At 43.5% G+C, this 22,500-nt stretch overlaps 3 protein-coding genes across 3 annotated transcripts in view; 2 read left to right on the top strand and 1 right to left on the bottom strand.

The window, feature by feature from the left end:
• The window catches only part of LOC143022072 (vascular endothelial growth factor receptor 1-like), a gene marked incomplete in the record, with an annotated part of 236,263 nt that overhangs the window by 86,965 nt on the left and 126,798 nt on the right, over positions 1-22,500 (bottom strand).
• Positions 5,553-6,496, top strand: LOC143021900 (uncharacterized). The gene is made up of 2 exons (XM_076179725.1): positions 5,553-5,595; positions 5,732-6,496. Exons 1-2 carry the CDS (start codon positions 5,590-5,592, stop codon positions 6,116-6,118), a joined length of 393 nt encoding a protein of 130 aa, XP_076035840.1. The 5' UTR covers positions 5,553-5,589; the 3' UTR covers positions 6,119-6,496.
• LOC143022008 (uncharacterized) lies at positions 6,616-13,945 on the top strand. Its single transcript, XM_076179942.1, has 3 exons — positions 6,616-7,456; positions 7,698-7,917; positions 13,865-13,945. The coding sequence occupies exons 1-3, from the start codon at positions 7,053-7,055 to the stop codon at positions 13,943-13,945; spliced, it is 705 nt and encodes a 234-aa protein (XP_076036057.1). The 5' UTR covers positions 6,616-7,052.

Genomic DNA, 22,500 nt, shown 5'->3' with positions numbered 1-22,500 from the left:
GGGACTTCTAACTCGAGTCTACAAATCCTTGTTTGTTGTAACCTTTTTCAAGCCAAGGTCCTCTAAAATCTGTGACCTTCAAATTGACTTGAAAATTATGGTCAAACATTGTTTTTTTTCCACTATAGTATTGTACATAATCAAACTGAAAATGGAATAAAGATAATTTCAGTTTTGGTATGAAGTAAATCCGCTATTTTTTTAGGGTGTTACAATGGGGAAAAATAGTTTCATATTTTGGGTGACCTTGATTATGACTTAACACGATTCACTCCCAAAATTCCATAGGACCATTTAATCACCATTGCCCATATTTCCTGAAAGTTTCATGTCAATTGATCCAGCAGTTTTAGCATACCCCTATCATTGAAACAAAGGACACATATATATATATATATATATATATATATATATATATATATATATATATATATATATATATATATATATATATATATATATACCATCCACGAACTCCAAGGTGAAAAAACAAAATAGATGCGCACAGATGTGTGTAAGAGTGTATTTACGCAGTAAAGTGCAACAGGAGTAAGCCAAACTTCTCATATCCTGTCCTTATTTACTTTAGTTTAAGCTGCATTATCTTTGCTTTGATCACATGATCTGGCTCTCGATGACCCAACGGCTCCGTGATCAACCAACGTGGTGCTGCGCACAGTAGAGATTGAGCGTATAGGATATAATCAATTCACCCATTATTTTACTCCCTTTCCGAGCAGGTGGGTCGGTCTTCTGCACCAACACAACTAGAGAAAAAGAAGAGATGCCAGGAGTGGAGACCTCAATCATCACATGTGGAGAGAGAGAGAGAGAGAGAGAGAGAGAGAGAGAGAGAGAGAGAGTGTAGATAAATAGATAAAAATACACACACATTCATATATGCATATATTCAGAGAGAGAGAGAGAGAGAGAGAGAGAGAGAGAGAGAGAGAGAGTTTCAATCCTAAGTGAGGGTGCTTGCCACCTCCTATCCACCTGGAGGAAATAATTTTTGCCAGCCATTTCCGTCTCGATGGAAGCCCGAAGGAAGAGGAGGAGGAGGAGGAAGAAGAGGAAGAAGAGAATGGCATTTATTCACTGTTATTGCGTTCTTCAGGACCATAAGAACGTAAGAATAAAGAAGACTGGAAGAGACCATAAGGCCTACACTAGGCAGTTCCATGTCTATAACCATCTGCCATCCTCATCCATAAAATTGCCTGACCGTTTCTTAGAACCGATAGTTTCAGCGCTCACTACATGGTTACTAAGTCTATTCCATTCGTTGGCCACCCTATCAGTAAACTAGTTCTTGCCTATTTTCTTCTTAAATCTAAATTTGTCCAATCTAATTTTATTACTGCGAGTCTTAATATGATGACCTTGTTGCGTCACCCCTGTTAAAGCCTTTGATCCACTTGAACACCTTTATTAAATCACCCTGCACTCTACGTCTTTCCAGAGAGTGCAAGTTAAGATGCTTAAGCCTGTCCTGGTAAGGTAAATTTCTGAACCCATGTATCATTTAGGTCATTTTCCTCTGTACTGATTCTGGTGAATTGCTATCCATTCTATAAGATGGAGACCAAAACTGTACCGCATAGTCAACGATAGGTGTAACTAAAGCCAGATAGAGTTTGATAATTACCTCTGTCCCAATGGGGACCATTGAGACAGGAATTGTGAAACTGGCTCCGTTTTCTTCCAGGACCCATCTTACTAAGAGGAAGGGTGGGTGACCCCTCCCCCCTCCCCCCATACGGTGTGGGGTGGAGGGGATATTGTCCGGACATGGAAACATAAACAGATATAGTCAAACAACTATTCACATATACATTCACATCCACGGGAAAAATCTTGGGAGTGTATATCCCCCATATAAAACAATAGCGTAAGGAAGCCAAGGTCGAAGGGGGCACATGCCGACGTATACAAGACCTTGGTCACCTTTGTAAACAAAATCAAAGTTGTGGAGAGACGAATCAGAGGGCTGCTGGCCCACTGTATACATAAGGAACAACCAGGTATAGTGAGGAGATACGCTATAAGACGCAAATCTGTGGTACAAAAATCTTAATATCTACTGCCTGACCTACAAACCGACAAATAACCCCAAAAGAAAAGAACATTAATTTGAATGTTGACCACTCACAAAATAAAGGGCGCCCACGTGAAGTTAATTATTGATATGAAACACAAATCGCAAATGGTTCTTGATAATGACTGGATGAGATTCAGAGTTGGGGAGCGATTATGCTGATGGGAAACGTGGGAGGATGAGGAGCTAAAGGAAATAAGAGGAGGAGGAGGAAGACGAAGAGGAAGAGGAGGAGGGAAGAGAGAAAAAGGAGAAGGAAGGAGGAGAGAAGAGGAGGAAGATGAAATGAGAAAGATGAGGAAGAGAAGGAAGAGGAGTAGGAAAAATGGAGAAGAAAAAGGAAAGAGAGGAGGAGGAAAGAAGAGGAGGAAAATGAGAAAGAGGAGGAAGAGGAGGAAAAGGAGAAATATGAGGAAGAAAAGGAAGAGGAGCAGGAGAAAATGGAGAAGAAAGAGGAGGGGAAGAAAGAGGAGGGGGAAAAGAAGGAGAAAGAATAGGGGGAGGAGGATAGAGAGGAGAAGCGGAGGAAAAAGGAGGAAGAGGTGGAGAGAAGGAAGAAGAATAAGAGGAGGAGCAAGAGGACATGGAAGAGAAAGAAGATTGGGAGCAGAAGGAGTAGGAGGAGAAGGAAAAGGGGAGAGGAAGCAGGAAGGAGGAGGAAGAGGAGGAGAAGGAAGAGGAGGAAGAGGAGGAGAAAGAGGAGGCGGAGGGTGGTTGGGGAGGAGGTGGTGGTGGAGAAGGAAGGTCAAGGAAGAGGAGGAGGAAGAGGAGGAGGCGGAGGCGGTGGAGGTGGCGGAGGAGTAGGAAGAGGAGGAAGAGGAGGAGGAGGAGGAATAGGAGGAGGAGAGAATTGCATATGGAGGACTTTCATGTGATGTAAAGAGTGTGGAAGAAAATGCTCTAAGGGAAAAGGGTAAGACCCGAGGCGAGGTGAGGGGGGTGGGGAGATAAGACAAACATACATACACACACACACACACACACACACACACACACACACACACACGCATACATATATAGATATACATATATATCTATATGCATACGTGCATACATACATTTGTAGACATATATGCATTTATGTATGTATTAGAAGTTTGCTTTCTTAATCAGCAGAAAAAACGCACTTTCTTGGCCGAAACAAATTCCATGCAGTATGTCACAGCTGCGAGGGGATTAAGACGACCACTGGCCCCACACGACATCACCACCACAAGGTTATGGAATGGAAGAGGTCGTCGGACGTGGGCGGGAATCAGGCCTTTTCATGGCGACCTCCAACGCCCGATCCTATGGATGGCGGTTCGAATCCTGCCACCGATGAAGTTGTACCAAGGGCATTATGGTTCATTAAATTCCACGCTACAAAGTCCTCTGTGAGGGGCACCGTCCTAGCCTTCCGATGGGAGGAGTTTGTGACGTTAAACCATGTCACAAAACATGCACAAATGCCCAAACAACATTTTCTCTTCATGTGCAGATCAATCAAACATACTTTGTGAGTCATTGGTGTTTCAGTTTAATTCAATTTATTCCACAAAATCAGTTCAAATTCGATTCAGTTCACAATCTTTTCGGTTTTAATTCAGTTCATTTCATTATGATCGATACTTCAAATAGAAATTCATTCTAATATACCCAGTCCCATTAATTTATTGGAAAATAAATAGAGGTTTCAAGTTAACATTTTCATTAAGCAAGAGTGCTTTACCACATAAATTTCTATGTTACATGCTAATCAATGTTCAATAATGAACTAGCATTTTACAGTATAGAATATCTAATCAACTGAATCTTTAAGTTTTATAATTTTATTGTTATCAACTCCAATTCGATCAATTTCATTATCATATTTTTCTTAATTAAAATTCAACTCCAATTCAGACTTTTAAAACACGAGCAACGGGCTGCGCCCGACCACGCTATGCGGGGGCTCGGCCCTTCTGGCGGGCTCATTTCTCTCGCAGGCGCCTTCAACCAACCAGTCGTCTCCGTTGCCAAGACGTCATCGCTCTCGGCCAATCAGTCGACTCAGTTGCCGTGACGTCAATCTCTCAGCCAATCAGGGGCCGGAGGGGACGTGTCCCCTTGAGAGATTTCAGGTTTCCGGTCCGATCTAGATCGATATCAACAGGAATTCTTTTATCAGTATGTGGGGAAATCCAATTCAATTCCAAGTCAATCCATACTGATCCAAGCCCTGTTCTCAGGATACATGTGAAATCTGTATCGAGATAAAGTGCAGATAATATATACATATATATATATATATATATGTATATATATATATATATATACATACATATATATATATATGTATATATATATACATATATATATATGTATATATATATATATATATATATATATATATATATATATATATATATATATATAATAACACTGGCAAAAGGGGTAGGGGTCAAGAACACGGTTAAGGGTAGGAGGGGACGGTCATGAGAGAGAGAGAGAGAGAGAGAGAGAGAGAGAGAGAGAGAGAGAGAGAGAGAGAGAGAGAGAGAGAGAGAGAGAGAGAGAGAGAGAGAGAGAGAGAGAGAGAGGACGCACAAACAGAGAGCAAACCTGATTGCTATAAATACGCAATGGATATCCTTTTTCGGCCACAGTATTGGAGCTCACTTGTTTTATCATACAGTAAGTGTAACGACACCCCACAAAAAAAAAAAAAAAAAGGGAGCCCTAGTTTTCGGGAACGCCGACAAAGATTCTTCTTGGCGGTTCACGAAACCAAAAGTCTCCTTTGCTTCGCACGTTTTCCCACACTTTATCAGAAACCTTCATGAGTGCTCAATTTGCATCTAGGTTGAGTCAGGTGGTTTGGGGAGGGGAGGTGCCATTCCTGAAGGGCAAATGTCGCTGTGGCTTTTGCCTGTCCTGTTACTGATATTGTTATTGGTTATTGTTATTGGTTATGTGAAGTGACTCGATGACCTTCCGTTGTTGTTTTATTAAACTCCTTCACTGTAGCCTCATTTTTTGTTATTACCATTTCCTACTTTTCTTTTTCTCTTTTTATTTTCATTTTGTATTTATTCATGCATCTTTATCTTTTGTCATTAATCTCGGTTTATTTTTTGTAACAGTCAATATCTTTCGTCATTACAATGTCGTTAACGATGGATGGCACCATCCATTGGGAGAGCTCCTTATATATATATATATATATATATACATATATATATATATATATTTATCGGCTGAAAGAAACCTGCACAGCGAAGCTATAGCGATAATCCCATACCACACTCCTGGTCATATGGCCATTTCCCGAAGGTTGAGTGTGGTTTGAATTTTCCGCCAAAATCATCGGAAATTTAAAATTCCCGGCTCTGTGCAGGCATGCGCATTGTCGACCCCACCTCCCCCTCCCTATTCCCTCCCTTCTTACCCGGCTAGCTCGAGCCGGACGTCGCGTCACTTAGCATCGCGGAACCAGACGAGTCGGTCACTCCACAACCCACCTTCTTTTCATGCCGGTAAGTCTGGTTCCTGCTCGTGCTCGTGTGTTCTCGTAGGGAGCCCTACCTGTTCTCCTGCAGTTTTTCCCCTTCGGTGTTGTGTCCAGACACCTTTGGGACACCCCTTCTATGATTATCATTATTCTATTTTCAGACCAAACGCTTGTGTGTGGAATCCGGCTGCACAGCCAGGATCTCGTCAGACGGCCACCACGACCTCTGCTCCCGCCATGCCCCTTGTTTCTCACAAGCTGGCTTTAACCCCCTAGCCTGCGTTGTGTGCAAAGCGCGGGTTGAGGAGATTCGTGCTGCTCCTCCCAAAACCCGTTCCAAGCTAGCCGCCCTCGAACTTCTTCGGGAGGCATGGCGCAGAGCTCGGAAATTGAAATCCGCTGACGACCCCCCCCCCCCTGGTGTGGGCGGATCCGGCGTTAGGCGTGGAATTGGGCCTCGTTCGCCCTCGCCATCCGTCTCCCTATGTCTCCGAGACTTCCGTTGGTGGACAACCTGGGCCTCTCGGAGTACAAGGGGACGAGTCTGATGTTACGGAGTATGGTGTCCCCGAGCGTCCTCAGGCCTCTCGGCAGCCCCATACATCCGACCATCAAGGGTCCTTAAAACCCTTACGGCTTGCTTTGTCAAGCACCCCCACGAACTCGTCTTCCTCCCTAGTTCACTCACGTGAACCCGGCAGGAAATCTCGCTCGAAAAAGAGGTCTGCCTCACCGAGGTCCAGGACGCTCAGCTTGTCCCCACCCTCCACAGCCTCTCCCCCCAACTCACCCTCCCTTCCTCGCTCTCCTTTTCCTCGCCGTAAATCCCACAAGGGCAGGGAGCCGGGGGACGAAACGAGGGGAGAGGGAACTCTGGCTGCCCAAGTGGCTGCCCTCCTTCCGTCCCTGATAGGCCCCGTCCTTGAATCGGCCCTATCACATTATCCGGCCTTTCAGACCGCGCAAATCATAACGCACCCCTCTCCAGAGCAACCTCCTATTGAACCTACGGCTCTAGCCCCCCCTCCCACTCTCCCTCCTGGTCCTTCCCTCCGCCCCTCCGTGCCGGCGACAGGTATAGGACTAGAAGGCCCCTCTCAGGAGGAACCCCCCAATCAGACGTCCGTCGGGTTGGACGGGGTGGAGGACCACTACAGTTCTTCTTTACCTTATCCTCCTACCATGACGGACTCTTGAGTTCACCCCTTCTCATGGTGTGACCTTCCCCGGTCCTGGGAGTACTCGTTTGGAGAAGATCACAAGCTAGTGGCCTGGTCTCCCGACTACTCGCTACTGGAGGGCTGGAGGAGGAGAGATGACGTTATCCTAAAGTGGGCCAACGACGCGGAGGGGGCTAAGGTTCTATATAAGATTCGACCCCTCTCCGCCCCGGCCTCCACGCCCTCCAGGATTTCCACCTCTAACACTCTGGACGCATTAGGTGCTCTCCTGGAGAACCCTCGTTTAAACCCTGATGGGCATATGTTTGTCGACAGGTCGGGGGACTCACCGGCGGTAGCACTCTCCCCAAACGCCTGGTTCCCGCAGGAGAAAGGGGAGAAAGCCTTAGACATCCCTGCTCTCGAGCGGGCCCAAGACCAACCCAAGACGGTTCCTCCTCGACGGCATATCCCTTCATCATTCCCCGTCGTCCTGCCACCACCCTTCGCGCCGGAGGGCCTGCGCGATTGCTTGTGGCACTCGGGCAGGGACCCCGCCCTCCCCCAGCAACTTAGTGAACCGGAGGCTAAGTTGCTGACGACGGAGGCCTCGACCAGACAAGACCTTGCCTCTACCATCTCGACCGTCACGGCAATGGCGATGATGAGGAACTGGCTGACGACGCTCGCCACGAGCTTTGAGGACTTCCCGCGGGAAGAATTGAGGTGAGTGGGATATTTCAATCTATAGAGGGTCCAGACCTGTCCTGGCGAGAGACGCTCGGGTAGCGTCTTCACCCAGGACGGAGCCTCTTGACTAACGCCCGAGTACGAGGAAGTTCGGAAACGACCTCGGCTTCGCATATGTTATACGTTCTACAATTGAGCGATGTGACTTTATTACACCCTCCGGGGATCGGGATCCTTCTCGCCCTACTAATTTGATTCGCGTGTTTTCTGTATGCAGAGACACCCTGGCGGCACTCTCTACCGTGGCAGAGGGTACAGCCAACATGGCGTCATCAGCCCTACCCCCAGCAGCGAGGGCCTTCACCGCGGCTCGTCTGGCAGCTCGTCAGTCTGCAGCGCGGTCGGCCCCGGAGATAGCTCGCCGGGGCGTGGTGAGAGCAGCTCCCCTTTCCCGTGGTCTGTTCGACCAGGAAGCGACAGACCGCGTCTTCGCTACGGTCCCGACCGTCATCCAGATCCAACAACCCTCCCAACCGGAGATTCCAGGACTTCCTTCGGAGACACGCGATAGTGACCATCTCCGCTAGCACAGTTCTGGACTTCCTGTCTTGGCTAGCTGACACCACCAACAGGGCACCGGAAGGCCGACCCGGGCCATGCCCCCCACGCCCACAACATCAGAGGCCTCGCGGCATCGCTGGCGTTTCTCCGCACCCACTCTGTGGAACGGGTGCAGGACCTCGGGGGCTGGGCATCAGCAACTTCCTTCAGGACACGGTATCTCTACCACTCGATCACCCCTGTCCCATGTGTCGCCATGGGAACGGCTCCACCCCTCTTCGCAAAAGAAGGGGGGCAAAGGGCGACCGAGGGGTAGGGGAAGGCCCAGGAACCGCTGAGCAAGATACAATATTCTACATAGAATTTATGCACTATGTGAATTGTACAATATTATTTTTATAAAAAATAAATAAATAAATGAATATATATATATATTGATATTGATATCGATATAAGTAAAAAAAAAAAAAAAACAGGTCGAAATGGACATGACTTCTCCTATTCAACTTAAGCTAATCTATAGTCATGATGGTCAAGAACTTTACCATGTTGAAATTAATTTCAACGCTCACTGTGACTCAGGTCGAAATGACCATGACTTTTCCTATTCAACTTGAGCTAATCTACAGTCATGATGGTCGAGAATTTTACCATGTTAAAATTGATTTCGACGCTCACTGTGACTTAGGTCGAAATGACCATGACTTTTCCTATTCAACTTAAGCTAATCTGTAGTCATGATGGTCAAGAATTTTACCATGTTAAACTAATTCAACGCCCACTGTGACTCAGGTCGACATGAACATGACTTTTCCTATTCAACTTAATTTAATCTACAGTCATGATGGTCGAGAATTTTACCATGTTAAAATTAATTTCGACGCTCACTGTGACTTAGGTCGAAATGACCATGACTTTTCCTATTCAACTTAAGCTAATCTGTAGTCATGATGGTCAAGAATTTTACCATGTTAAACTAATTCAACGCCCACTGTGACTCAGGTCGACATGAACATGACTTTTCCTATTCAACTTAATTTAATCTACAGTCATGATGGTCGAGAATTTTACCATGTTAAAATTAATTTCGACGCTCACTGTGACTTAGGTCGAAATGACCATGACTTTTCCTATTCAACTTAAGCTAATCTGTAGTCATGATGGTCAAGAATTTTACCATGTTAAACTAATTCAACGCCCACTGTGACTCAGGTCGACATGAACATGACTTTTTTCTATTCAACTTAATTTAATCTACAGTCATGATGGTCGAGAATTTTACCATGTTAAAATTAATTTCGACGCTCACTGTGACTTAGGTCGAAATGACCATGACTTTTCCTATTCAACTTAAGCTAATCTGTAGTCATGATGGTCAAGAATTTTACCATGTTAAACTAATTCAACGCCCACTGTGACTCAGGTCGACATGAACATGACTTTTCCTATTCAACTTAATTTAATCTACAGTCATGATGGTCGAGAATTTTACCATGTTAAAATTAATTTCGACGCTCACTGTGACTTAGGTCGAAATGACCATGACTTTTCCTATTCAACTTAAGCTAATCTGTAGTCATGATGGTCAAGAATTTTACCATGTTAAACTAATTCAACGCCCACTGTGACTCAGGTCAACATGAACATGACTTTTCCTATTCAACTTAATTTAATCTACAGTCATGATGGTCGAGAATTTTACCATGTTAAAATTAATTTCGACGCTCACTGTGACTTAGGTCGAAATGAACATGACTTTTCCTATTCAACTTAATTTAATCTACAGTCATGATGGTCCAGAATGTTACCATGTCAAAATTTATTTCAACGCTCACTGTGACTCAGTGATGTCACGGTATGATAACGTCATTGTGATAAATTGACGTCACCATGTAGTCCTATGACGTCAATTTGTGTCCCTGTGACGTCACGAGACGATCCTATGGCGCCATGATCAATCCGGTGACGTCACAGTACAATCACATGATGTCACTAGGTATTAAACATATAGAAGTCCGCTTGTGGGTGACGAGACGTCACAAATTGCCATAGCACACTATTGGATGAAGACGCTCGCCACGGGCTTCGAGAACTTCCCGCGGGAAGACTTGGGGTGAGTTGGATACATACCGAGGGTCCAGGCCCGTCTTCGTGGGAGACGCTCAGGGAACGTCTTCACCCAGGACGAAGCCTCTTGACTAACGCCCACGGACGAGGTCGCTCGGAAACGAACTTGGCCTCGCATACTCCCTTTCGGTTTCTCGCTTACCCCGAGGATCTTCACGAAACTAGTGAGAGTGGTAGGCGTACGTTGGACGGAAGCAAGCGTCTCCACACTCATGTTCCTAGACGGCTAGTGGATGCATTTGCCCACCGGGGAGGGTGCATCGGCCGACATCTCAATGGCTCTGAGTGTGTTGGCGGACGTGGAGTTCGGGGTGGACTGGGACGGGTCTGCCCTTGCTCCCACACAGACTTTATTGGCTCGGGATTGAGTGGGACACAGTCAGCGTCCTTCGGGTGCTCCCCTGCGCCAAAAGAGCGTGCTTCTCTCACACGTCCTCCCTCCTTCGGTGGCGGGGGGGGGGGGGGGCCTCAACTTCGCGACCCCGGCCCTTCCACTGAGCCGCTTGGGGCGCCGACGGCTGGTACGGGAGGTCGACAGGAGCATACTGCTTCTCCCGCGTGACCTGCCCGGGCCGATACCCTCAGCACTCCACAGGTTGTTGCGTCCCTGGCTTCGGTCGGGGGCCCTACGCCGGTCGCTGGAGTTTCTCCGCACCCACTCTGTGGAGCGGGTGCGGGACCTAGGGACTGGACATCGACGACTCCCTTGGGGACACGGTGTCTCTACCACTCAGTCGCCCCTGTCCCATGTGTCGCCATGGAAACGGCTCCACCCCTCTCATCTCAAAAAAGTGGAGGGGGCAAAGGGCGACCGAGGAGTGGGGAGGGGCCAGGAACCGTTGAACAGGATACAAATTTCGTATAATTTACGCATTGTGTGAACAGTGCAATGTTGTGCATGTCACATTCTTCGGCGTGGGTACTTGACGTTTCTGTCTCCCCTCTACTGAGTGATAAAATGAATAAGTCTCCCATAGGAAAGACACACGTAATAACGGTTTGATTCAGGCTTCACCTCTCCTCCCACCTGTCCTCGTCTCATGCATAGCTTCGCTGTGCAGGTTTCTTTCAGCCGATAATATTTCTTTGTCGCGGCTCGTGCCGCTTAAATTCTTCTTATCGGCTTAAGAAACCTGCACAGATTTAGGGTCCCTCCCTCCTCCCACAGGCGAAGCCTTCATTTCTCATTGAAGTGACGCGACGTCCGGCTCGAGCTAGCCGGGTAAGAAGGGAGGGAATAGGGAGGGGGAGGTGGGGTCGACAATGCGCATGCCTGCACAGAGCCGGGAATTTTAAATTTCCGATGATTTTGGCGGAAAATTCAAACCACACTCAACCTTCGGGAAATGGCCATATGACCAGGAGTGTGGTATGGGATTATCGCTATAGCTTCGCTGTGCAGGTTTCTTAAGCCGATAAGAAGAATTTAAGCGGCACGAGCCGCGACAAAGAAATAATATATACATATATATATACAAATAACTTATACTCTATTGTGTAGAGTATGAATGAAGGGCATATACAGACAGAAAAATCTAAGAGGAGGATATAAGAATATACATCAACAATCAAACGCTCGCACACCGCGCGGGAGGGGCGCGTGTGGTCTTGGGCGGGAAGAAGAAGACAAGGGGGTGGGGGGTGGTGTGGGGTGGGGGGTGGGGGGTTGAGGTGATGACATCTCGATCCTCGCGCCGTTTCACAACAACCAACAGTCAGGCAGGGATGTGCAAGCTACTGCAAAAACAGAAACGGGATCCGATGAACACGGATATTTTCCTCTAACATTTTAAGAGACTGCGAGCAAACAATCCCACACACGCAAACGTGATCTCTCTCTCTCTCTCTCTCTCTCTCTCTCTCACTAACGCACACACACATACACGGATGTGGAATAGCTTAGAAGGTGATATAGCCCAAGCTCAAACAATACATGAGCTCAAATCTAAATATGATAATTGGAAATCAAAGATATAGATGAAATTGGAAGCATACATGAATTTGAGTCTAGGTATGTTAGAAAATTAGAGAATAAAAGACGGGACCCAACGAGCGTTGCTCATTTCCTGTAAACTACTATTAGGCACAGATGCACACACATACACACAGGTACAGATACACACACACACACACACACACACACACACACACACACACACACACACACACACACACACATACACACGCGCGCGCGCACGCTATCCGGAAATATCTGTTCAGTGAGGAGAACTTTCGGCCGGAATGGTTTGTTGGTCCCATTCGGGAATAATCATCAGCATCGCACCCAAAGGCCCAAACACTTCGAACGGAGGTCTGCCGGCTTTGTCCCCCCCTGTGTAGCGAGCATCCCTTTGTTGTCTCAGATCCGTCAACTAATAATGGCGCGCACCCCGGAAACAATGGCCCAAACCGTGAATCAATAAGCTGTTTTGTCAGGTTATTTTGCGTCGTCGCGTCATCCGGGCGCGCAAGAACACCTTTCCTGTCGGGGGGGCTTTCACAACCGACGCAACGGTCAGAGAGGAAGAGCGCGTTCGGTCCTTTTCAAAATATCAAACGCCGACATGACGTCACCCGCGCCACGAGTAGGTTCCCTTTCGATGCAGTGTCGACACACATTCACCCTTGCGTTGGTCTTCTTATCTCGTATTAATCATATCAACGGGTTCTTGTGGCGCAATGGGCAGCGTGACGAACAAATCAATGGAATTATCTTGATTTTTTTTTCTTGAGCATTGACTCATCAACACTGAATGTGTTTACTCTTAGATTTAACTTGAAATCCTTCCCTGTACTTCTCTGACTAGCTGTGTGTGTGTGTTTGCTGAATACTCGACTCTATTGTCGTCTCGCCTCACGATATTATTCAATAAGGGGCATCCTATGAGAATTGGTAAATCGGTTTTACCTAAACCTTCGACTTAATACACTATACACACTTAAAGCTTGAAGCTAAACAGTTTTATTCAGAAGAAAGGCGCAATTGAGAGTGAAACTGTTGAAGGTAAAAAAAAATCTTCCAAGAAGTGATGGCGACAACGACCTAACGAGAAAGGACAGGTAGACAAAATATTGCGGTGAACAGCTCGCTCCGTCTCGCCTGATATACTTTTGTTTTGTTTTTCATAGCCGCTCCCGTTACTCACAAGTTGGCACAATTTGTACAATGCTTTCTGTCACGGCTAGCTAACACACACACATAACGTTCACGTGTGTGAGCACACACACACACACACACACACACACACACACACACACACACACACACACACACACACACACACACACACGACTCGAAGGCGTAGTGGTTAAAGTTCCCGTCCGCCACTACGGCGATCATGGTTCGAATCCCGCCCAGGGCTGAAATAATTTTAGCATCGCTGCGCTGCGAGTCGTTACTCCAACTCTCGTGGGCGGGGAGTTGGGTGTGTGTGTGTGTGTGTGTAAGGTCACAGCATTACCCATAGATCGGTCATAAATATGAGCTCTGAGCTCTCTTCCGGGAGGGAAATAGCTGTCGATCACAAGTCCAACACGTGATCCAAGACCATGGTGAATCACACACACACACACACACACACACACACACACACACACACACACACACACACACACACACATATCAGTTGTTTGAGTAGCGGATTGCTGAGTAAAAGATCAAAGGTTCGAAGCCCCTTTAACCTGAGTTTGCAGGAGTCGGTCGCCTAAAATAAACCAAACATTGTTATTATACTATTATTTCTTTTGTGTCTTCAGGCTTTCAGAAGTCCTGTGAACTTCAAGACCCTTACAGAACGCGACCATAAACAAATGTACTGTACTTCTCTCATGGACTAAAATCCGTCTCCGTGCGTGTGTGTGATTCACCATGGTCTTGGATCACGTGTTGGACTCGCGACCGACAGCCATTTCCCTCCCGGAAGAGAGCTCAGAGCTCATATATGAGGTAATGCTGGGACCTTACATGCATACACACACCCAACTCCCTGCCCACGAGAGTTGGAGCAACAACCAGCAGCGCAGCGATACTGAAATTATTTCAGCCCTGGGCGGGATTCGAACCCTGACCGCCGAGGTGTATGTATACGTGCGTGCGTGCGTGCGTGTGTGTTAACGCAAACGTCTGAAACGAATCCTATTTCTTGTATATCTTATTGAAAGTATTGTTCTAACTTGGTCTTTGTTAGCCTTCTACAGCCAAACACAACACCATAAAGAACACAGGAGTCTTCACAATTACTGTAGATCCCCTGAGACGTCATGTCGTCATATCTCTCATGTTCTACATAAATAGCTTTGACCAATTCTTTGAGGATCCAAGCACAACATTTCTTGGCCAAGTCAACACGTACGACGCCCGGCGGAACAGATGTCTTTCTTATCTTCGCTTTCTTGTACCGCAAACGCTTGTGGAGACTCTACTGTATTGTAAATATACTTAAATTCGGAAGAAGTCTGGGCTTACTTCCCTTAGGGTGTTGCGCTGTCAAAACAGGATTAAGATTAATTGGTCCTTAGAGAACTTGTACAATATATATATATATATATATATATATATATATATATATCATTCTGAGGTTCACTATTCTTGTGGGAGAGAACACCTTGACTGTCTACTGCTCTGCACTTGGCAAAAAGGCAACCCACATTATTCTTGCACGTACTAACAAGATTGCTAATTTCACGGTCGTATATCCCAAGTTTACGACACTCAACCATCTTAACATTGCCATGGTTTACACGTCTATTACATACAACAGATCACCGTGTCAAAAAGCGAGACAAACTGAAAAAAAAAAAAAAAATGCATTACACTAAAGATGCGGAGTATAAACAGAACCCAACAAACCTCTCACCCCCACGACACAGGCGCAACGAATTAATTAGGAGTATACTGTGGGGACATCATAATCAAGGCCCAAGTGAAGGTGGCCAAGATGCAGTGTTAGACATTCTCTCCTCAGCAATTTTTAGCCTCGGCCTCCGAAGACATGTGAAAAACGCGTAGACTGAAACGCTGAGAAGGAGCCAAGCCGACATTTCGTCTTGGCCCAACTGTACAGTACGTCTGCCGATGGTGGTATACGTACATTATAAACCAGAGCTGGGCGCGTTCCTCGGTGCGTTCCCAGGTGCGTTCCGCTTAAGTTTGGCCGCGGTTAGAGCTTCCAAACTATTACAGCAATATAGGTGCCGGTATAGTATGTGGCCTACCTTTTGGATGTGGCCAACGAAAATATTCTTTGGTATAGTATGTGGCCTACCGGACTTTTATTTCGGTATGAACCTGTCTCTTAAGCTTTAATAGTTTGGGAGCGCTAAATACGGCCAAGCTAAAGCGGAACGCATCGAGGAACGCGCCCAGCTCTGTTATAAAGAGTGCCTGCTTCTTCAGCCTACAGTTACAGAGTTTGCGGAAAGATGTGCGTTGAGAGCCAAGTCCTGAGAAAACAACAACAACAACAACAACAACAACTACAACAACAATTGTGTATATTAATCTTGTTCTCTTATTATACTATTCTTCATCTGTGCTTTGCTATTTCTTTTTTTCACATTCTTTTGATGTAAAACCATCCAGACGCAACAAAATACTTGACCAATTTCACTAAGGGTCTAATTTCTACTGACCGCCATATACGCGCATGAGCGCGCGCGCGCACACACACACACACACACACACACATACATACAGGCACAGATACACACAGGTGCAGATACACACACACACACACACACACACACACACACACACACACGTTTGCTTGCTTGCTGATGTATGGGTTAGCGTCGTGTCTTTTCACTCTGGAGGTCCGAGGTCGAGCCCCGTTCGCGGCATGGAAGTCTAACACAGAGAACCGCTAACCTTGGGCAAGAAGTGTGTGTGGTGCAGAATACAGGAAGGAAGCTACTCTCTCTGGATCCTGCCTCATCTCCAATTATCACAACTAATTCTAAATTTATTTATATTTTCATTATCATCATCAACTGAGAGCATACGCCAGGAGTCGCTTCACTCACACGCCGTTGCCAATTCCCTAAGGTTTCTCCCAGCAAGCTCCCGGGCAGTCACCCTTCCCATTCTAGACAACTCTCGGCAGACTTCATCGACGCAAATTCTGAGGGTGTCACTTTTTTTTTTTTTTTTTTTTTTTTTTTTTTTTTTTTTTTTTTTTTTTGTGGAGACGACCTTGCGATTAGGGTCAGCATTAGGGAAACATGCCGCATGCTCATGTAGAGCTGTTGACGTTCATGAATTATTCTGGTAACTGGCCAAGACTAACGTGGTATTCTTACAAAAAATCCTTTACTTATAATCTTATATAAATCCTTGGAAGATTTATATAATTATTTTGTAAGAATACCTGAGAATGTTCTGTAAGACTTAAGGTAGTATTCTTAAGAAAAATATATTTCCTTATATAAATCTTATATAAATTCTTGGAAGGGAAAGATTTATATAAGGAAGGATTTTTTTTAAGAATACCACCGTAAGATTCTTACGGTGGTATTCTTAAAACAATCCTTTCCTTATGTAAATCTTTCCCTTCCAAGGATTTATATAAGATTTATATAAGGAACGGATTTTTTTTAAGAATACCAACGTAAGTCTCACAGAACAGTCTCTGGTTTGATACAAAGTTATTTCAGTGATATTCCATGATGCTCCAAATGGACTTAGTACAAAGGACATCAAGATGTCTCTTCAAGCCTGCATCTAAGACCCATTGTCAGTCTCGCGGTCGTGCAGCAAGACAGGAAGCACCAGCAACTTAAGGAATCGAACCTGGGTCCTCCTGAATAAACATGGGCAGTGCCATATACTGTACGTGGTTGAGCGAGTCCACAACCCCATGAGTAATGATAATTCTTCGAAGGAGACACACGCACACACACACACACACACACACACACACACACACACACACACACACACACACACACACACACACACACACACACACACACACACACACACACACACACACACACACACACACACACACACACACACACACACACACACTTCAACGAATGGACGGCTTAGAAGACGTTCTGAAGAAAAGTGAAGTCTGTGGATCCCAACGCAAAGAGAAGTGCCTAGTGTTTTTGCAGGGTGGGGGGGAAATTGCTCGTGGAGTAGTGGGAACGTAGGGAAAGAGGAAAAGGGGAGGGATTACTGAGGGAAATGGAAGGAAATGAGGAGGGAGTAGACTTTGACCAGCCAGACAAGCGGAAGGTAAACAAAAGACTTAGCGAGGATCAAATGTCTAATAAAAATGTAAAGATTAGAAGTATAGAGAGGAGCAATACAGAAGAAAGTGACGAGAATATGTTCCAGGGATTTAAAGAGGGTGGGGGGGACACAACCCCCCCCCCCCGACTGATAAGACTAGAGGAGAGAGTTGATAAGGTGATCGAGGACTTGGAGCGTAAGTTAGGTAACGTAGACTCCATTTTTAAAAGAATTGAAAGGTTGGAACAACTAGAGAAGGCTAACAGAAACTTAACTGAAGAAATAGAGGACCTAAAAAGACAGTTAGGAAATGTAAAGGAGGAGAATGAGAAATTGAAGAAGAATAGTAATGAAAACAGAGAGAAACTAGCTACAGAAGCTAAAAATTGGAGAATAACTCAAGAAGGGAATAAGGTTTCATTCACTGACATAGTCAAACAGCAATTGAAAGAACATAATGAAGACTCAGTTATTAAAGTGATGAGACAGAAGGAGAATATAGTAAGAGAATTAGCTGACAAAAAGAAATGTATAATTATATTAGGAATGGAAGAGAAACATAACCCAGATAGAACTGCAAGAATCAAGGAGGAAAATGAAAGAGTAAGCAGTTTACTAAAATTAGTCCAGGAAGATGAACCAGAAATTATAAAGGAAATTGAGGAAAAATTCAGACTCGGAAAATATAGTACAGATAAGACCAGACCAATTAAGATTAAATTCAGGTCACAAACAACAGCAGAGAAAATTCTATCCAAGACAGGGAAACTAGCAACAAATGATCAATATAAAAAGGTATGGATAAAAAGAGAAATGAATAAGGAGGAAAGAGAGGCAGAAAAGCAGAAAAGAATTGAAGCTAAGGCAAAAAACGAGGAAAGAACGGAGTCAGAGAAAGAGAGATTCTATTGGAGAGTAGTGAACATGAAAATAAAGCAGTTCGACATACTAAAGAAAAACATAAGGGAAACAGAGAATACAATGGAAGTGGCAGAAAACTAAGAGTGTCTTACACAAATATAGATGGATTGATAACAGGATTGAATGAACTGAATGATTATTTGAAAGAAAAAGAACCGGACATAATGGGAATTGTAGAAACAAAATTAAAAGGCCCACTACCACCCAACAGTGTTGGACATGATACATACAATTATTGGATTAGAAACAGAGAGAAAAAACAAGGGGGTGGAGTTATGTTCCTGACTAAGAAGGATATAAACGTGAAAGGTGTCATATATGGAAAGAATACAGTAGAGATGATTATGATAGAAGTGGAAGACCGAGATAAGAAGAGCAGAAAATTTGTGATCAACTATGTGCCTCCGAAAACAGCCTCATGGGAGGAGAGTGAACATAAAAGTATGTTAGAGGACACAAAGATAGCATTAACTAAAATAATGGAAGACGGAGGAAGAATAGTTATGATGGGCGACTTTAATTGCAAAGAAATCTGCTGGGAAGAAATGACAGTAAAGAGTGGTGATGACTCATGGGGAAATGCTCTACTTGAGATGATTACTGACCATTCAATGACACAATGGATACAAGAGAACACTAGGTATAGAAATGAAGAAGAACCATCGAGGCTAGACTTAATAATTACATCTGAACCTAGAATAGTGGACAAGATTGAATATAAAACACCAATAGGTAAAAGTGACCACATATTGATTGAACTGGAACTTAATGAAGAAAAATATATGAAAAGAAATGAACAATATAGAAAAGGAAGAATGATGTATGAAAAAACAAACTTTGATAAAATAAGAGAATTCTTCCAACAAGAAAACTGGGAAGAAATATACAAAGAAGAAACAACAGTGGAAGAGAAATGGAATATTTTGACAAAAATTTACAAAAAAGGAGTGGAAAAGTATGTCCCAAGACAAAAACAAGAAAAAGAATATGTAAAATGCTGGTACAACAAAAGTTGTAGGGAGTTAAAGGACAAAAGAGACAAAGCCTGGAACAGATGGAAAAAAGACAGAAGACCTGAAAAATGGAAAATATATACTGGTTATAGAAATGAATATGTACAAAAGTGCAGAGAGGAAAAAAGAAAATATGAAAAAGATGTTATAGAAAAGTGTAAAGATCAACCAAAACTATTCTACAGATTTGTAAACAATAAACTGAAAAACAAACAAGACTTAGAGAAATTAAGACAAGGAGGAGTTGAATACACTGAGGAAATGGAAATGGCAGAAATTATGAACAAACATTTTAAATCAGTGTTTACAAGGGAAAATATACAACCTGAAGAGATTGAGTGGAAGGAAAAAGTCCCCCCTATGGAAGAAATAGAAGTAACAAAGAATGAAATATTGACACACTTGGGTAATTTTGATGTCAGAAAATCGCATGGGCCAGATGAAATAGCAAACTGGATTCTGAAAGAATGCAGGAATGAACTGGCAGACAAAATACATAGCATAATAAGCAGTTCCTTAAAAGAAGGAAAAGTTCCAGAAGATTGGAAAAAAGCAAATATAGTACCTATATATAAAGGAGGAAATAAAGAAGAACCTACCAACTATAGACCAGTCTCTCTAACAAGTACAATAGCAAAAATATGTGAAAGAATTATCAAAAGTAGATGGGTAAAATACTTGGAAAAAAACAACGTACTAAATCCAAGGCAATTTGGATTCAGACAAGGACGATCATGCGTCACCAATTTAATATGTTTCTATTCAAGGCTAATAGATATAATACAAGAAAGAGATGGATGGGCTGATTGTGCATTTCTAGACCTAAAGAAAGCTTTTGACAAAGTACCACATAAGAAGTTGCTTAAGAAATTAGAATATGAAGGAGGAATACAAGGTAAATTGCTAAATTGGATGGAAGATTTTTTGCAAGAAAGAAAAATGAGAGTAGTGATAAGAGATCAGCACTCAAAATGGAATGAAGTAATAAGCGGTGTCCCGCAGGGAACAGTTCTGGCCCCAATAATGTTTGCTATATATATTAATGATATGGATGAAGGAATTGAAAGCTATATGAGCTTCTTTGCAGATGATGCAAAATTACTGAAAAGAGTGAAAACTGAAGAAGATTGTGAATCACTACAGAGAGATCTAAATAAAGTACAAGAATGGAGTAGGAAGTGGGAGATGGAGTTCAATACAAAAAAGTGTAGTATAATGGAATTTGGAAAAAGCAAAAACAGAATAACAGGATCATATAATTTGGGAGAAGAAGGAATAAAAAAAGTAGAAAATGAGAAGGACCTGGGAGTCATTGTTATGAATAATATGTCACCTGAGAAACATATAAATAAGATTTTTGGAGAAACTTATAATTTAATAAGAACAATCAAAGTAGCATTTACATACCTGGATGAAGAAATGGTGAGGAAAATCCTAATCACCCTGATAAGACCAAGATTGGAATATGCAGCAACGATATGGTCACCAAGTACAAAAAAATGTATAAAAAAACTTGAAAGAATACAAAGAGCAATTACAAAACTGGCACCAACACTCTCAAAACTATCATATGAAGAGAGACTACAAAAACTTAAACTACAGACACTAGAGCAAAGAAGAGAGAGAGGAGATTTGATAGCTATTTACAGAATCATGAAAGGCATAGAAATTACTGATAGAGAGAATCTGATAAAATGGGATGACAGAAATACAAGAGGACACGGAAAGAAAATAAAAAAAGACAGCTATAGAAGAGATTTTAAAAAGAACAGCTTTCCTCACAGAGCAATAGACAGTTGGAACAAGTTAGATGAGAAAGTGGTGTGTGCAAAATCAATACATGAATTTAAAAATAGTTTAGATAAAATGAGATATGAAGACGGGACCCCACGAGCATAGCTCCCCTTCCCGTAAAATACAACTAGGTAAATACAACTAGGTAAATACACACACACACACACACGAGCTCTGAACTCTCTTACGGGAGGGAAATAGCTGTCGATCACGAGTCCAACACGTGATCCAAGACCATGATGAATCACACACACACACACACACACACACACACACACACACACACACACACACACACACACACACACACACACACACACACACACACACACACACACACACACACACACACACACACACACACATCCACTCACACAAACGTATACAGATGCAGTTTAAAAACACTTCCAATTCCTTATAGGCAATAGAAAAACAAGCAAAGAAACAAACAAGCAAACAGAGGCATCACCCAGGTGGTGAAGACTACACTCCGCATGCAGAAGACGTTCCAACGCTACTTTGTTTTTATTTCGAATCGAGGCGTGACGTCATAAGCAAATTATGTCTGATGATCGTGCAGGAGAGCTCATTACAAAGGACTTCAAAGGAGGAGCATACCGGCAGGGGACCTTTTGGTCCATAACTAGGTCGGATGCGAAAAAATATAATAATTATATACAAATTAATAAATAAAATTATAATAACATGAATAATAATAAATAAAATAAATGCATAGGTACAGTTAAATAATGAACGGACAGGTAAATAGCAAATAATAATAAATCGACAAATAATAATAAATGAAAATCAAGAAAATAGTAATAATAACAAACAAACAGACCAAAAATAACAAACAAATAAAAAGATAACATAAAAATAAACGGTTAGTAAGGCTTGTGTACAGTGCCCCTTTACAGTAAAGTATATGGGATTTGATCGATCACACAAGCGGAGGAATCGAGTACGAAAATACCAAGTATTCCGTGCACATATTGCCCCTCTTGCGTAAACATGATTCATCATGCACGTATATGTATAATTCATCACGTGTGATACAAAGGAGTGGTAATTTGGGTTATAGGACACGGGGTTCACGTCCGTAAGAGTACGTGATTTGTCTGCATGCACGGGCACACGAGTATGCACACACACACACACACACACACACACACTGGAACAAACTGGACAAAACAAGTGTGTGCAAAAACCATACACGAATTTAAGAGTAAACTTGACACTGCGAGATATTAAGACGGGCCTCACGAGCATTGTACCCCTTTCCGTAAGATATAACTGGGTAAATATATATACACGCACACACACAAGCGCACACAACGCATAAACACAGACAGACAGACAGACAGACAGACACACAGACACACACACACACACATATATACGGGACACCACGAGCATAGCACACCTTC

This window comes from Oratosquilla oratoria, chromosome 43, assembly GCF_046742065.1.
Source record: "Oratosquilla oratoria isolate Oo_2021 chromosome 43, ASM4674206v1, whole genome shotgun sequence".
In the NCBI taxonomy this organism is placed as follows: domain Eukaryota; kingdom Metazoa; phylum Arthropoda; class Malacostraca; order Stomatopoda; family Squillidae; genus Oratosquilla; species Oratosquilla oratoria.
Note: the sequence above shows the minus strand (reverse complement) of the source record. Positions and strands in the feature narration are given on the sequence as shown.